At 41.9% G+C, this 17,536-nt stretch overlaps 1 protein-coding gene across 4 annotated transcripts in view; it reads right to left on the bottom strand.

The window, feature by feature from the left end:
* KCNK10 (potassium two pore domain channel subfamily K member 10) overlaps positions 1-17,536 on the bottom strand; it is a 75,839-nt gene that overhangs the window by 17,994 nt on the left and 40,309 nt on the right. For 2 of the 4 annotated variants that reach the window (XM_063439551.1, XM_063439549.1), the window contains exons 2-3: positions 11,215-11,579; positions 4,024-4,144 (exon numbers count right to left, since the gene is read on the bottom strand). In XM_063439551.1, coding sequence (XP_063295621.1) covers positions 4,024-4,144; positions 11,215-11,579 — 486 coding nt within the window. Of the gene's footprint in view, positions 1-4,023; positions 4,145-11,214; positions 11,580-12,060; positions 12,149-17,536 lie in introns of those variants that run through there. The other 2 variants (XM_063439550.1, XM_063439552.1) reach the window with 2 other exon arrangements.

Genomic DNA, 17,536 nt, shown 5'->3' with positions numbered 1-17,536 from the left:
TGCAATACTCAACTACTCTAGGCAAAGCTAATGGAGGGTTCCTGAGAGCAGCCAAATTTAACAGGTGCTCATAGCACCAAACCTGCTGAACTGCAAAAATCAAGGTGAACTTTGCAGAGATTAGCTGGACTTTGAGTGTGTTCTACCTGTTGAGTGCCATAGAGAAAGAAGGTCCGGGCAAACACTTCTAATGAAGATCTTGATGACGAAAAGGCAATGTTTCAACTCAACAGTCTTTATCGTGTCTGGACTATGATTCTGTTGAGTTGAAACGGTGTCTTTTCTTCTCTTATCAAGGTCTGCATTGGATGCAAGTGTGTGACTAGACCTTCTACTCTCTGGATAAGGTTGCGCTATCCTTGTCTGTGTGTCACCAGCTGAAGGTCCAGTTTGCTAACATGCGCAATCATTTACCTTTTCTATTGTACTTGTTGAGTGTGGCTGACATAAACCTAAAGAGCAGTTTTATAACTCTGTAATATTCGAGGCTTAGGCATTAAAATTCCTGATCAAGTCAATGATAAGAAAAGGAAAACAATACATGTTCACCACATCACCACATACACCACATCTTAAGTGCAATTCTAGAGGATGCTACATGAGCACTCATTGGTTTCCATGAGGATTTATGCTTTTCTAGAACTGAGCTGTAACATAGCTCTTTATAAATGATCCCTTTACTCAATACTGTGATCAAATTTACATCATTACAGTAGTACTCCCAACCCCATAACAACTTAGAAACATAGAATGTGACAGCAGATAAGAACCATTCGGCCCATCTAGTCTGCCCAATTTAAGACTATGTCCTCTTGTTGTGGTAGTTTTTCTTCTTTTAAATATAGTCTCCTCCTTTACTGTGTTGATTCCCTTTATGTATTTAAATGTTTCTATCATATCCCCCCGTCTCGTCTTTCCTCCAAGCTATATATGTTAAGATCCTTTAACCTTTCCTGGTAAGTTTTATCCTGCAATCCATGAACCAGTTTAGTAGCCCTTCTCTGAACTCTCTCTAAGGTATCAATATCCTTCTGAAGATACGGTCTCCAGTACTGCGTACAATACTCCAAGTGAGGTCTCACCAGTGTTCTGTACAATGGCATGAGCACTTCCCTCTTTCTACTGCTAATACCTCTCCCTATACAACCAAGCATTCTGCTAGCATTTCCTGCTGCTCTATTACATTGTCTGCCTACCTTTAAGTCATCAGAAATAATCACCCCTACATCCCTTTCCTCAGATGTTGAGGTTAGGACTCTATCAAATATTCTGTACTCTGCCCTTGGGTTTTTACGTCCAAGATGCATTATCCACATTAAATGTCAGTTGCTTTTAATGAGTGTCTGAATGAGTGTCTGAGCACCTTGTTAACTTGTTACCGTCTCAGAGTGGCCAGACATAGGAGGAGTGCTAAAGCGGTTAGATGGGTGGAAGTGTTCCTTTAAAACTATTTTTGAAGTATACATCTTGAATTTAATGATTGGATACTGAACTAAATGTGCAGGTTTAAAAAAAATCTTATTCATTTCTTTCTAAAAATGTTTTCAGTTAAACCAACATCATGCAATCTATCTGTATGCCAAGACAGTTTATGTTGTTATATGTGACAATGGTTGTCTTCATCCCACAATTAGAAAGTAAATCGGGGGGCGTGTCCTAACTACTGAAGCGAGAAGTCGCATGGCCGCCGAGCTCCGCACCAATACAACCCTAAACATCGATTTTCAACCCCCAAACTCCGACCAAACCTGCCCAGAGAAGACCCCAACACCTACCAGCACACCATGGGGCGGAAAACCAAAAAACTAAAACCTGAAAAACAACGGTCGGGAATGCACATTGGCGAGCTATGGAAGCAGGCCGCAGAAGCCTTGAATTCCAAGATGGCGTCCCTCCATGGTGGATGTTCGGATTTTTATGATGGGACGTCAGATGACGAGGAAGGGGATACTACCCCGACCCAGCAGCAACCACCACCGTCTCGAATGCAGCCAAAACCACCTGCTACACCCTCCACACCTGTCAGCATGGAGGCCATAAGAGAGCTGATGGCGGATCACCACAGGAAAATAGCGGCAGATGTGGCATCAATCCGAGAGACCTTGCAGGGCTTGAGCGGCCGGCTGGGAGCAGTGGAGGGAACCACAGACACCCAAAAAGGCCAAATATCAGAGCTGCAACACGAGGTCCGAGAACTTAGGAGGCAGCATCAACTCAATGAGCTGAGATTTGCAACGTCGGAGGATAAGCGTCACTTAAAACACCTGAAGATCAGGGGTATAGCGGACAGTATTCCGGACGCCGAGCTACCTCACCTCATCAGGAGGCTCCTAACAGCGTTGCTCAACCCGAAACCAGCCAAAGCAGTAGCTCTCAATGGCATATTCCGCCTTCCTAAGCCCACAAAAGCCCCAAGCATGGCCACACGAGACGTCATCGCACGGTTCCAGACCCTAACAGACAAATTGGCAGTCCTGGCGGCCGTCAGGTAACACCCGACATACCTCTTCGAACAGATGAGCCTCACATTCTACTCAGACATCTCAGAGGGCGACTATGGCATGGAGGAGAACCCTGCAACAGTTCACCTCCCTCCTGCGCATGCAGAAAATCAAGTACCGCTGGGGCCCAGCTCATACTCTGCAGGTTACCAAGGATGACGCCAGGCATACCGTACGCAACATGCAGGAGGCAGAGGGAATCCTGGGGCAACTGGGTCTCCCCCCGGACCCGCTACTCACATCGAAGCCTCCAACAAACTCCACGCTCCCTCCATATTGGGGCAACGCCGAGGCTCCAACATTTGTCCCTAGAAACCTAGCCAGGACATCATCTGCAACTTGAATGGAAAATGGGACTAACAGGTCAACCCTGCTTGCGGAGACTCTCCGGTATATGCCTCACCATTACCAACTACATGAGCCGGACGACCCCCACTGCTGTATTGCGAATCGAACTGTGGCCACACCATTAAGACAATGCATTATTTTTTCTTGCTCCCTGAAATAGTTGTAAATGGCACACCTAGCTGGACAAACCCACACTCCTGCTTATTCTCCTGTTAAACCGCTACACTCAACCCCGTACTCATAATTACACCTGTTAGTAATTTTATGTAATGCCTATAAGCCTAATATGTTCCGCACCACAGACAGGTCAGGAACTCACATAGGCAATTCATCAGCATACCACTCTTCAGGTCAGGTTACACGCCTGAACAGTCCACAGTTTTTACAAGATAGGCCCACTACGGAGGTACGCTTATATGCCCCACCGTCATGCTACAGATAACAGACCAATAGCGATAGCCTGCCTACCAGACTATCAAGACATACCTGTATTAAACGTGAGAAACTAACCTAACTTTAAACCCGACCGAGCAAGTATATGGTATTATTGTGTATGTATAGTCGAAACTACATATCCCGCTTATATTCTTAAATCATATTTTTTAATCTACTCTGACACCCGTCTGCTTAAGCCTGATTAACATAAAATAAAACAAGTGTTTATAAAAAATATATATATATATATATATAACTCTTAAGCTACAGTTACTAATTGACAAAGCAACTTATTAAGACAGTAGTAGTTACCTAGCTTGTACCTAGCCTGTATTACTAATTAAAAAATTGTGCGCTTAATCTAAATGCTGTACTGTTGTGAACGACTGTGTTTTTAAACTGTTTGCAATTGTTGTTGTGGCATTGTTGACATGCAACTGTTATTTCATGCACAGTAAAAATAAAGAATTTAAAATGAAAAAAAGAAAGTAAATCACTAGTTGTCATGTGGCTTATATAGTTCAATACCTCTAAACACATTTTTCCGTAAGAGGTCAAGTACTGCAAGAAATAATTTCTCCACCTTTTGTGTGTTTTGCAAAGCAAGAAAAAGGTTTAACCTCCATAATAATAGTAGTAACTGTTATTTTGTTTACTATTCAGTTGTGTGGTATTCTCAGAATTCTGTTTAGAGGGGACACAGTTTTTTTTCCCACGCCCAGATTCCCCCTTTTGTCACCTATTGTAGTGATTACAGTTCCGGCAAAGAAAAAGGCACTTCCAAGGTCCCAGTGGCTACTGCTGCTGTTTGTGTAGTTTCCAATTGGATTCACTCCTACATTGTCAGCGTTGATGACTTTCTACAAAGATAAACACATTATATAATCACAAAGACATCTAGAACATCAGATAGCAAAGGGCAAAACAAACACACACACACACACACACGAAAAGTAGTGGTGAGATTAAACACTATAAAACTTCCTACAGATTTAAACATATTCAAAATGTACTGCTGTGTATCAATTGCATATTTCAAGAAGGACCTTGAGAAAAGTTCATATGGGGCACAGTAATTCCAAGAAATCATGTTTCTAAGTTTTTTTCCAGCACGACATGCAAATGAGCAATACAGTCATCCTGTATTATAGCAATGGACACGGTTTAAACATAGTTTTTTTGTTTTGTTTTGGTTTTTTAATAGCATGAAATGACTGTCTGACTGTCTCTATTAATCATATTTCACAAACAGCACTGTTTTAATTTTCAAGACTATAGGGACTCTCAAACATGAGTTTGGATTGATGGCAGAGCTGACCAGTCCAGTAATGAGGGGGTTAAGTCCCGCGCCCATGAATTAGTGTGATGAGTCGCCAGCTTCACTTTGTCCTGACATGAAGACAAGAGATTAAGTCTGATTAGTCGTGCAAGCCTGGTAACTAAAAAACATGGCAACGCACAGCTTGTACTGTCGTCAGACCCAGTCATTGTAATTCAAGCAGAGTCTTGCTGGGTGTCAGGTTTTTCTCTCCCTGATGGTACTCCTTGCAGGGAGAATAAGAGAGATAGATGCAGAAACAGCATTAAAAAGAAAGCTATGTTATTAGTAGACTGGTCCAGCAGATGAGTGACATCCCCTGACAGTCAGCCATCATTTTCCATGACATCCAAAACTGGTGTGTGTTGATCTATGTGTGTGGGTGTCTGTGAGAGTGCCTGTTGGAGTTTGCAAACGTGTTTGTGTCTGTGATTGTGTTTGGGAGTGTCTCAGTTTGTCTTTACATATAGATGTATGAGAATGTGCTTGTAAAAGTGTTGGCAGGAGTGTATGTGATTGTAAGAGTGTCTGAGTGAGTGTCTGTAAGTCTGATTTTAAGAGTGTATAAAAATGAAAAAAACTAAAATGATAATTCTACTTGATACTTATTCATATATATGTATGTATGCATGCATGCATGCAAGTATACTATTTTTTTCTGGCCAGTTTGAAATCATATACACATGTTCTTCTGTGTCACATAACAATTTAACACAGACTTTCCTGGCTTCTCTTATAAAAACTGACTTATTGTAATTTCTAATAACCTTATTACGCCATCGCATAATTCATAGACTCTCGCAAATAGAAAAGAGCTTGTAACTCTTATTACCATATGTTCATGTCACTCAATAACAACCATGTCTCAGTGTGAAATGCATGTTAGAAAAATAAGAAAAAAATGAAAATTCTACAGTGAGTGCATTTGTAAATGCGTCTGAGTGTCTGTGTACAGTAGGTATAGATGGCACTCTGAACACTGCCAAAGACATGCTCAGACACTCTTAAAGTTGAGCAGTTTGATGGTTATTTTTAAAAATATTTTTTTCCACAAATATTTTCCTGTCTTGATTTTAATATTAAATGATAAGACTAATAATAACGTGGAGGATATTTATATCTGTGGTCATTAAAGTCCAGAAAAGATTGGAAACCCTGACCTAGACATTGGCTGCCACAATTTTTTATTTTTTTTTAAATGGTATATTGGCAGGTGTAGTATACCCATGTCCACCCATTACTGAATGAACAAGTTAATATTAAACCAGCAAAGACACACAACATATTATAATATATAAAAGGACTTGTCTCTTGGCTGTACCAAGTGCAAGTCATTGCACATCTCTGTATATTGTATATTAAAATCTGCTACTTTTAAAAATTAAAATGCAGTTTTTTGCCTTTAAGACCAAAGTCTCCTGTTGTCAGGCAGGTAGCTTTGGCTAACCTTTAGGTTATCGCTATAGTAAAATGCTTCATAAATACCCAAAGTGAAGCAATACAAGTTAAGCATGTTGGATTATCGATTGTAGCAACGAAAGCCTCACATCTATCACCCCGGGCATTGTCCGTGCCTGCCTTTCCAGCCCCCCAGAGCTAGTAAAGGTTCATTCAGTAGGTACCATAGTGTTGCAGCCTGTGTTTCCTGCTGTGTGCGTGTTTTGTTCCTGCATGTTTTTGCTTCGTCTGAGCTCATGTTTTGCAGCACAGGGCTAGATCCTGCTGCATTGCAGTATATAACCCACTACTTTCACGCACACTTATCAGTGGTGAGAAGCAATTCTCCAATTTTAACTCCTTTATTACCGGAAGCATTTGCAACACTGCAACACACCTAGTGGAATTGTTTAGTAACAAGTAAATAGTATTCTATTGTTTTATTTTTAAATTAGAACCAAATTGTGATTAAGGCAGAGTTCCAGAATGATTTCAAATCAGCTATTTTTTGGGACAATTTAGCTATTTGTTTTTCAAATCGCTGCAATTCAGTCTTTAGCCAGTAAACCCCCATGATATGATTTGCTTAAAGGGACACTGTTTGCCAGGGGTACGCAACATTCGGCACTCCGAATATTGAGGACTACACCTTACCTGATGCTTTTAAAAGCATCATGGCTGTAAGAGCATTATAGAAGATTTAGTCCACAACATGAAAGGTCTAAGATTGCCTACCGCTGCTATAACCATTGAATTTAGTTGCTTATAGTGTCTAAGGTCTCCTGGCACTGTACCTCTATTGCTAAACGATTTTTGAGCACTTTTACACTGAATGAGGGTCCCTAGCTACTTACAGCCACTCCCCACTTTAGATGTAGCTAAGAAGGAGGTTACACACTTCCTTGTAGCCATACCAATTCATACCTATAATGGGTGCTGTGATAGGCTGAATGTGGTCAGTTGACACTCTCAGCCAATCACAACCCACTATTGCTGCTCAGGCTCATGCATCCTCATTAGTCCAAGCAGCTCAGAAGGGATGGATTGCTGGGGACTCTTGTTGAGCATTAAAGCATTATAAATGGTTCAATGCTGAATGGGAAGAAAGTGCCAAGGGGCTCCAGACACTCTAACTACTTCAGTGACATGAAGCAATTATAGTGCCTGCAATGTCACTTTAAAGTTACTCAGTTATGCAGAAAATATTTGGGTAACAAGTTTTACATACTATTATGTGTATAAGCAGCAAATGTATGTTTGGCTGGAGATTGTGTATGCTTCCCATAAGATATTGGCTACAAAAGCATGCAACAGGAGCCACCAGCTCCCCTACTGACAAAAATGGGTCAAGTCGGCGTCCCCCATCCTGCATCCATATCAATTAGGCTGCACAGCTGTAAATACTTTCAATGAAAGTGTTAAAAGGGATGAGAGCATTTTCTTCTGGGAGTTGCAACTCTGTAATTTGGTTAGAATTACTCAGCCAATCCTCATTCTTAAAATAGGTTGGGTTATGAGAAATGACAAAAGGGGTGTCAGAAGCCAGAAAGTCTAAATAGCTACATAGAAGAGGTTTGTAGGAAACAGGATTCAGTGTTTGACTAAGTGTCTAGACATCATCAACACCATGATTAAATCAACTGTATTAACTTTCTAAATGAGTTACTAAAAAAAATAACAAAAAATAAATAAAAAATCAGCTAAGCAAGGCAATAGACTTTATGGTGCAAAGCACTTCTATAATAATGTTGATCATTAATCCCATTTAACCCCTTAAACAATAATGATATTAAAGGACCACTCTAGATACTCAATGAAGTGGTCTGGGAGCCAGGTCCCTCTAGTTTTAACCCTGCAGCTGAAAACATAGCAGTTTCAGAGAAACTGCTATGTTTTAACCCTGCAGCTGAAAACATAGCAGTTTCAGAGAAACTGCTATGTTTTACTGAGGGTTAATCCAGCCTCTAGTGGCTGTCTCACTGAAAATCACAGTGACAAGAAGCAGACGTCCATAGGAAAGCATTGAGTAATGCTTTCCTATGGGCTGTTTGAATGCGCGCGCGGCTCTTGCCGCACATGCGCATTCGGATCTGACGTCAGCAGGGGGTGGAGAGTTCCCCAGCAACGAGGGAGCCCGGCGCTGGAGAAAGGTAAGTGTTTAACCCCTTCAGCCTAGCGGGAGGGGAGCCATGAGGGTGGGGGGGGACCTAAGGACTACAGTGCTCCTTTAAGTGCTTTCATGGCTCTATGCTAGCATAGCACGTTCTGTTTACTTAGCAACTCTATACAAGACTATTACTTAAACCGAGTATATCATCTAGTTTTAAAGGCTAATTTGTTATGATGGAATTATTCCATACCTCCCAAGTGTCCCTATTTAGGAGGGACAGTCCCTATTTTGGGCCAAATCCCTCTGTCTCTCTTTTCTACCATAAATTTCCTGCTTTCCTAGGAACTCCATATTGTTGGTGTGTCTGAGTGTAAAACAATGTGCAGTAATGGTTAAATCACAAAGCCTTAGTTGACTTTCACAGAAGGACAAAGAAGCTGAGAAACGTTCATTCTTGCACGCAGGGAGTGCATATTTACAGCAGAGAATGTTCTCTGACAAACAAAAGCATTATTTATTAGTATAGAAGAAGAAAAAAATATATATCAGAGCCGTTTTGGTTATTATTTTGAATTACATGTGTATATGTGTATATATATATATATATATATATATATATATATATATATATATGTAAATACCTCTTTCAGTGTATCATCAGCTGAACAAGTTACCCTGGAGTGATAGCTCACACCTGTTAAACGATAATTAACCCCACTGGGACTCTGTGCCACTGACTACACCAAGTTACTACACAAAACTGCAAGTTTCTCGAATATAATTTTTAAACAACATGTGATTGATTATTTCACTGAAAGCTTTATAGGGAAGCATATACAAGCCAGTACAAGAATCATAAAAATAATCAGTGCATGAAAAAATAATTCACTATATTGATCTCGCTTTTTAATTTTTATTATTTGCAATTTAAAAAATGATTGGATTTTTTTTCCATAAAATCGTTTTTAATGTTCCGATAGCTAATGCAATGGTCTTACATGTTCACATAATTTTGGACATAGTCGGTTTTCCTTGTACTCGCAATGCACAACTCAATAAGAAAGAATTAAAAGATCAGTCACTCTGAAAAGATGAGATCTCTTAGGTACGCATCACACAAATCCTTGTGGTGCAATAATGCAGAACTAGCTGATCAAAGATTTCAAATTATATCCATTAAATATTTCATACAGCAGATGCCACATCTCAGGTCCATATAGACAAGTCTCCAAAATCGATCATTTTTGCAGAGTTAATCTTTATCGATTCAAATGGTTCACAAATATAGCAATTATAAATTAGGTTCAAATTTAGGAAGCAAAACTACTAGATTTTCTTTATTACCCCGGATGTTTAAAATAATCTAGTAAGAAATATACAAATTCCTACACTTTAAGAAGCAAAAAAAGGAAAAACAAATTGGTTAAATTATTTCTTGACAGATGACCCCCCTCCCTCCCCCCCCCCCCCCCCCCCCACTCGAAAAAAAAAAAAAAAAGGGCCTGTCGGCTATTTAGCAATTAGACAGTATAACCGTAACCAATGAAAAATCCGAAGTAGATAATAATTGAGGCAATACATCAACAGCAATACGTCAACAGCAAAAAATTGCCGCAATATTGATCATTAATCCACCATAAAGGCTGGACAAAAAACGTTTTAATCAAAATGTTGGCAAGTCCTTCTGGATGGTGGAATAAAAAGCACTTTGTGAGAATTGACTGGTCTTGTTCTGTCACATCATTGATTATTTCCAACTGCAACAGTGTGGGACTGTTGTTGCCCATTATCTGGTACCCACAAGGCTGCAGTTCTACTATATATTTCAATGAGCATCAAGGGGCTGCACACCACCACCACCACAATTGTGCTTGATTGATTTTGAAAACTCCTTTTGACCCTCGGCGCTCGTTCAGGCTCTGCCCCTGCCAATGTCAGCCAGCAGGGGGGGACCTAATATGCATGCGTGGCAAGCGCCACGCTCACATTAGGCCCCGCACCCATAGCACAGCATTGTATAATGAGCGAAGCTGGTGGCGCTGGACCAAAAGTCGCCTAACCACCTGGAAGTCCCTCTAGTGGCTGTCTGGTAGACAGCCACTAGAGTTGGCGTTAACCCTGAAAGGTAATTATTGCAGTTTATTAAAAACTTAAATAATTACAACTGCAGGGTTAAGGGACCTGGGCCACTAACTTTAATGAGCCAAAGTAGTCTGGGAGCCTATAGTGGCCCATTAAACATTAGATCTCTCTTACAGGAAGTGTGTAGGTAGGCTGTGAGAGTTATAGGCAGGCTAGAGCTATATGAACAAAGCCATTTAAGTCATAAATGTCAGAGCACAGGTTTGAGCAGTGAGACTGCAGTGCCCAATGAAGGTAAATGAAAATTAAAAAAAATAAAAAATAAAATGTGCTATGGTCCAAGAATGGTTGGGAATCAGTGATCTAGTCTAACTGTTGTTCACCTGCAAAAACAAATTTGCCCTCCCACCAAAAGTCCATCAGCATTGTTCACTAAAGTGTAATTTGTCACAAATGTAAATAATTACTGTTTACCTACAGGGGTATTCACTAAAGTAAGAGTTGTTGGGCTTTCAAGGAGAATTTCAAAGTAAAGGCCAAACTAGACGAACTGGAAGGATTTTCCAGTTTAACTATTTTTACCTTGCATTTGAAATTCACTTTAAATTCCCCATAATTAAAGAGTTCAGTCAATAACACTGTATACTTTATTGCTAATAATCTGTGAATATTGTGTATGGAGTGTGACAGATTATTCCTAAAATTATAGAATTCAAAGCAAATTTCACATTTTAGGCCGTAATAGCAGAACCTATAGCATCGCTGAATTTTTCTAGTTTGGCTACCGTGGCCTTAAATTTGACATTCACTGTAGTGAACAACCACATGAGTTGTTAACAATGTTATACATTTCGTTATCATCTTATTTTCTGGTGGGAAAGTATTTCACTTTGTCATAAAAATGTCACTGACTCGCCACCACGAAGGCAGGCTACAAAGATCCAACACAGGGTATACTTTCTTATGGACCTCTTTCCACTAACCTTTATTAGTATATCGAGCTCCTGTTGAGTGACACAAGGATGATTCAGCAAGAAATCTGCCTTTTCTTGGGCAATTGTGCTTTTCTGGCTGCTTTCAAATGGTTGCTCAAGAGCTCGGAAGACAAGACCACCACTGACCAAGTACACAACCACCACCACGAAGATGGCAAGAACAGTCTTCCACTTCATAACGGTATGCAGGCCACTTGATGTATTGTCCATGCTGCTAACCAGTGTAACCCGGGAACATACAGACATTCGGGGGGTCGGGGTAGGGGTGGGAGTAGGGTGATGTCCGATGGGCTTTGGTTCAGAAGGGGGTACAGGCAACGGGGCAGGCGAGGGTACAGTTGAGGGCACAGCCACTAAAAAACAAACAAAAAATACAGAGAAAGTCAATAACAGTTTGATACAGTGAATTACTTGAAATTTGTTTTAATATGTAATATTGTTGTCTCAATCCATGAGCTTAACCTAAACTTTTGCCATATTATCATAAAAGGTACCATTGTGACGTTCTTTATGAATTTGGTAAAGGCATTGTTTCCACTAAAAGAAGTGGGATTATTCACATCAGAGCTGGAAACATAGCCAAGTTAGGGAATTTTTTTCAGTTTGACAATTTTTTTTCTAAAATTTGCAGTTTCCCTGCTACATTCCCAACAATTCATGGCTTAGCGAGTAACTGACATTTTGTTTCAAAAGCTATTCTGATTGAATTTCTTAATTGAATCCATGAATATTCTATTTAATCATATAGATCCACCTCTAGACAATTAATATTGGTGGCATACTGTAAAGACCCATGGCAGCTTGTGATCCACCAAAACTGAAAACAACACTAACTCCTCAATGTCGTGTGATCCACAGAATACTTTACTAATAACAGCTTGAACAATTCAGGCTTGCTTCTTCGATGAGCATGCAGGTCTTGATAATACTGTTCACTCTGGTAGCAAGCACCCCAAACTATATCAGTTGAGTGACTGGTACAGGTGATAATTCTGGGGAATTTTGAGTGAATTCATAGGTTAAGGCCTAAGCAGCCAAACTGGAAGCAAAATTTACTTGGTGAACTTTTCCAATTCGGCTATTTTGGGCTTTAATTTGAAATTCACGTAGATTTCCCAACATTTCTCAATTTAGTGAATAACCGTGAGAGAGTTACTTTTCTTGCCTTGACCTTATGATCAGCTTGAAGACTAGGGACACCAGGTCCACCACGTTTAACTGGACAATTAATTCATAACCATACTGTTGGACAGTACATGAAAAGTGCTACTCTGCAGCATGATCGGCAAATATATAAGCTGCTGAAAGGAAATCAGTTTGTGAAAGCAACTCCCAACCTGACACCTGAAGCATAAAAATGTTACCTACTCTAGGGAAGCACTTTTCATGTACTGCACTAGTACAGAGAGAAGCGATTTATGTCAAGAAAAACACGATGGGTGTTAATTTATAGAAAGTGGATGTTCTGAAAAGTGGTCTAAATAACTAAAAACAGAGCAGTCACCATGGAAACCACTGGTACCAGCAAGCAGAATGCATTGATAACCCCTCCCCTTTTTCATGTTTGCCAATCATAATTTTGGCGTAACACTTTATATCTGGTAACTCTATTTATGTTAGTAGTGGGTTTTTTTTAAGCCAAACAGCAGATTTTATAAATATCCCCATGTGACAACTGACTACACCTAATCAATCACTAAATACAGGACAGGTGGTGGCCATTTTGGGAAGCTGTGTATCAGAGCTATGATAGTGCAAAGTGAGTATACCTCTCCTCTTTTAATGCCATATATGTAAATTACAGGGTTATTAAACACCAAATAATAGTGAATTGAATCTGAAGGGCAAACTAGTTTTGAAAAAAGTCTCCAAATTAGCTATATTCATGGGCATATAGGCTGAGGGATGGGGGGCAGCCTATATATTAAGGTAGTGAGGGATGGGGGGGGTGCCTATATATGAGGGGAGTGAGGGAGGGGGCAGCCTATATATTAGGGGAGTGAGGGAGGGGGGGCAGCCTATATATTAGGGGAGTGAGGGATGGGGGCAGCCTATATATTAGGGAAGTGAGGGATGGGGGGCAGCCTATAGATTAGGGGAGTGAGGGATGGGGGGCAGCCTATAGATTAGGGGAGTGAGGGATGGGGGGCAGCCTATAGATTAGGGGAGTGAGGGATGGGGGGCAGCCTATAGATTAGGGGAGTGAGGGATGGGGGGCAGCCTATAGATTAGGGGAGTGAGGGATGGGGGGCAGCCTATAGATTAGGGGAGTGAGGGATGGGGGGCAGCCTATAGATTAGGGGAGTGAGGGATGGGGGGAAGCCTATATATTAGGGGAGTGAGGGATGGGGGGCAGCCTATATATTAGGGGAGTGAGGGATGGGGGGCAGCCTAAAGATTAGGCAAGTGAGGCATGGGGGGCAGCCTATAAATTAGGGGATTGAGGCGTGGGGGGCAGCCTATAGATTAGGGGATTGAGGCATGGGGGGGCAGCCTATAGATTAGGGGATTGAGGCATGGGGGGGCAGCCTATAGATTAGGCAAGTGAGGCATGGGGGGGCAGCCTATAGATTAGGCAAGTGAGGCATGGGGGGGCAGCCTATAGATTAGGCAAGTGAGGCATGGGGGGGCAGCCTATAGATTAGGCAAGTGAGGCATGGGGGGCAGCCTAAAGATTAGGCAAGTGAGGCATGGGGGGGCAGCCTAAAGGTTAGGCAAGTGAGGCATGGGGGGCAGCCTAAAGATTAGGCAAGTGAGGCATGGGGGGCAGCCTAAAGATTAGGCAAGTGAGGCATGGGGGGGCAGCCTAAAGGTTAGGCAAGTGAGGCATGGGGGGCAGCCTAAAGATTAGGCAAGTGAGGCATGGGGGGCAGCCTAAAGATTAGGCAAGTGAGGCATGGGGGGCAGCCTATCGATTAGGCAAGTGAGGCATGGGGGGGGGGCAGCCTATAGATTAGGCAAGTGCTGCATGGGGGGAGGGGGGCTAAATGAAGAGTCAGCAAGTAGCAGGAAGGGTCTGCAAGGAGCAGGGCAGCAAGGAGCAGGAAGGGTATGCAAGGAGCAGGGGCAGCAAGGGGCAGGAAGGGTCTGCAAGGAGCAGAAAGTGACAGAAGGAGCACAAAGGTAAAGGAGCAGAAGGAATCAGAAGGAGCACAAAGGTAAAGTTGAAGAAGGAGCAGAAAGGGACAGCAAGGAGCACAAAGCTAAAGTAGGAGAAGGAGCAGAAAGGGTCTGCAAGGAGCAGAAAGGAATAAGAATGAGAAAGGAGCATAAGGGCGCAAAATAAGCAGAAAGGAGCAGAAAGGTAAAGGAGCAGAAGGAGCCAAATATAGAAGACAGTGTCAGAAGAAAAAGAAGACTGTCAAATGAAGGAGAAGAGAAGGAGATTGGAGCAGGAAGGACAAATTAAGTGAACCCTCCACTTTATTCTGGACACCACATCATAAGGCTTTGGTACCTGGGCCTGGCAGGGAAACTCTGGACCTTCTCATCTCCCCCGGTAAAAAAAAATATCAGTGTTAATGTGTTCTTTTATTTACTGAGTGTCAGGAAGCACAGAGTGCCGCTGGGTAGGGGTGTTGCTGATTGGCTAGAGCGGTCAGCTGGCACTCTAAGCCAATCAGTAGCTCCCCATTCATAAAAAAGTTTTAAAAAATTATGAACCGGGAACTAGTGATTGGCTTAGAGCGTCAACTCTAGCCAATCAGCCGCACCCATGCCTGACGTCAATCTGCACTTCCTGACACTCCGTTTCAGATGCCAAATACCACTGAGGGACCTGGAGCTGGAGGAAGCCTTTGGGGTTAAACCATTTGAGAGCGGTTTAACTCCTTAAAGGAAAGAGCACCCAGGGGCTTCCTGGCATCATTTTCATTTAGATGAAGTTGTTATGGTGACCAGAATGTTCCTTTAATTTGCTTAAAGGAACACTATAGTGTCAGGAATACAAACATGTATTTCTGACACCATAGTTGTGAAAACGCTATTCACCCTGGCTTTATGTGATAATCACTATGCTCCTATCCTTCATGACACTGTCAAAAAGGGGCCAAGCATAGATGTCATTACAATTATGCCCCCCCCCCCCCCCCTGGAAAAATTCCTGCGGACGCCCATGGCTATATTTAACCCCTTAAGGACACATGACGTGTGTGACATGTCATGATTCCCTTTTATTCCAGAAGTTTGGTCCTTAAGGGGTTAAAGCATTGCTAATTGAGGCTACATTTTGCTGTTCAGGTTTCATTCACAAAATTAAGTTTTGTGAATAACCTTGTAAACTAAAGTATAAAATGCTGGGAATTCAAATTTTAATCACAAAATAGCAGAAATATCTAATTAAATTATGTTTCCTGTTAGTTTTTTTTGCCTAAATTGATATTTGAACGAATTTGCACTTAAAGGAACACTATAGTGTCATACAAACGTATTCCTTACACTATAGAGACTGTATGAATGTTTCGGTGTCCAGCCCCTCTTAAATTGCTCCGGAAAGGCGATTTTTACCAGCTTGATCCCACCTCCATGGCTAAGATAATCAATTTTGATGATCTCAGCCAATCCAAAGAGTTTCCGTCGGAAAGCATTGGGCGGCATTGAATCAAGGCACCTCTATGGGGAACGTTTAGCTCTTCCACGCAGAGCATGGAGAAGCTGAACGCCCGTGCTGCACATTGTGGTGCAGTGATACAGGAAGCACCTCTAGTGGCCGTTTGAGTGACTGCTACAAGAAGTGTTACTAGAAACTAATGTAGTGTTTACAATGAAAAGCCTACAGGAGCAGGCTATACACACCAGAACAACTACATTAAGCTGTAGTTGCTCTGGTGACTATAATGTCCCTTTAAGCATTTAGCCCGGTTTATCTATTTTTTTTAGATATATGAGAGAGAACAGCTACAACTTAATGAAGCAGTTTTGGTGTATATAGATCATGCCTCGGCAGTTTCACTGCTCAATTAACTGCCATTAACCCCTTAACGACGAGTGACGGACGAGGTCCGTCACTCAGGGGATTGCCTTAACGACGAGTGACGGACCTCGTCCGTCACTGTCAGGGTACCTGTGGTCTCTACCTCTGAAAGAGGTAGAGACTTAGCTGTTCCTCCATCCAGACGGCCTGATGGCTCCCTTCTCCACGGTCTATCCGGTCATGCAAGGCCGACCGCGAGGGAGTGACTGCCTTTTACAGCATCTAGGCAGGAAGTTGTCATCAGGACACTCCTCCGGAACGACCTGTCACTCAATTGCTGCAGGACCAATCAGGACGCCTCGGAGGCGTGGTTACTGCTCTGAACAGGGTATTTAACAGAGCTTCTTTCATTAGCTCATTGCCCTGTCGTGGTTCTAGCTTGTTCTAGTCACTCAGTGCTTGTGTATTCTATTATCCCTTTTGGTTTTGACCCGGCTTGTTTACCTTACTCTGCTTATCTCTGTTACCCTTGATTCGGCTTGTCTCTCGCTTACCTGTCTTCTGTTACCCTCGACCTCGGCTTGTCTTTGACCATTCTATACTGTACTACTTACGTTAGTCAGGCCATTCTAAGGTCCGGTATACGTATCTGGCTACTGTTTGTACTCTGCGTGTTGGATCCCTGTCCCGATCCTGACAGTCACCCGTTAAAATTAACCCCAGATTGCGGCGATCGCGGGGTTAATGGTGCTCCGGTCTGCCTCTGTATTAGAGGCAGACCGGGAGCACCGACTTGCGCTGTCCCAGCACATGTGCCCGCTCTGACAGCATGTCAGAGTGAGCACATGTGCTGTGTATACTTACCTTCCGCCTCCCTGCACTTCCGGGTTCACTGTGAAGTGCAGGGAGACGGATCATCAGTGATCCTGCCCCCTGACGAAAAAAAAATAAAGTTTAATTAAAATCCCACCCCCTTTACCCATTTTAATAAAAAAGTAACCCCTTCCCTGCCAATTGATCTCTAACTACAGTGATCAATTGGCAGGGATTACATTTTACTATGATCTGATTATTTTTTGTTTAACCCCTGAGGGTTAATTCTTTTTTTTTTTTAACCCTCAGGGGTTAAATTTATTTTATTAATTAATTTAAATATTTTAAAATTATAAATTTAGCTAGCTGGGGAGGGTGGAAGTTAGTTGGGAATTGGGGGATTTAGTGTTACGCTAACTAGGGGTTAACGTTAAAAAAAGTTTTAAAATAAGCTTTAAAAAATTAAGTTAAAAAAAAGTTTTAATAACGTTTAAGTAAAAAATAAACCCTTTACCCAGTCCAAATAAAAATTAACCCCTTCCCTGCCAGTCGATCACTGCCTACAGTGATCAAAATACAGATCAC

This window comes from Pelobates fuscus, chromosome 13 (assembly GCF_036172605.1).
Source record: "Pelobates fuscus isolate aPelFus1 chromosome 13, aPelFus1.pri, whole genome shotgun sequence".
NCBI classification, from domain to species: Eukaryota; Metazoa; Chordata; class Amphibia; order Anura; family Pelobatidae; genus Pelobates; species Pelobates fuscus.
This window is presented reverse-complemented; position numbering and strand designations above follow the sequence as displayed.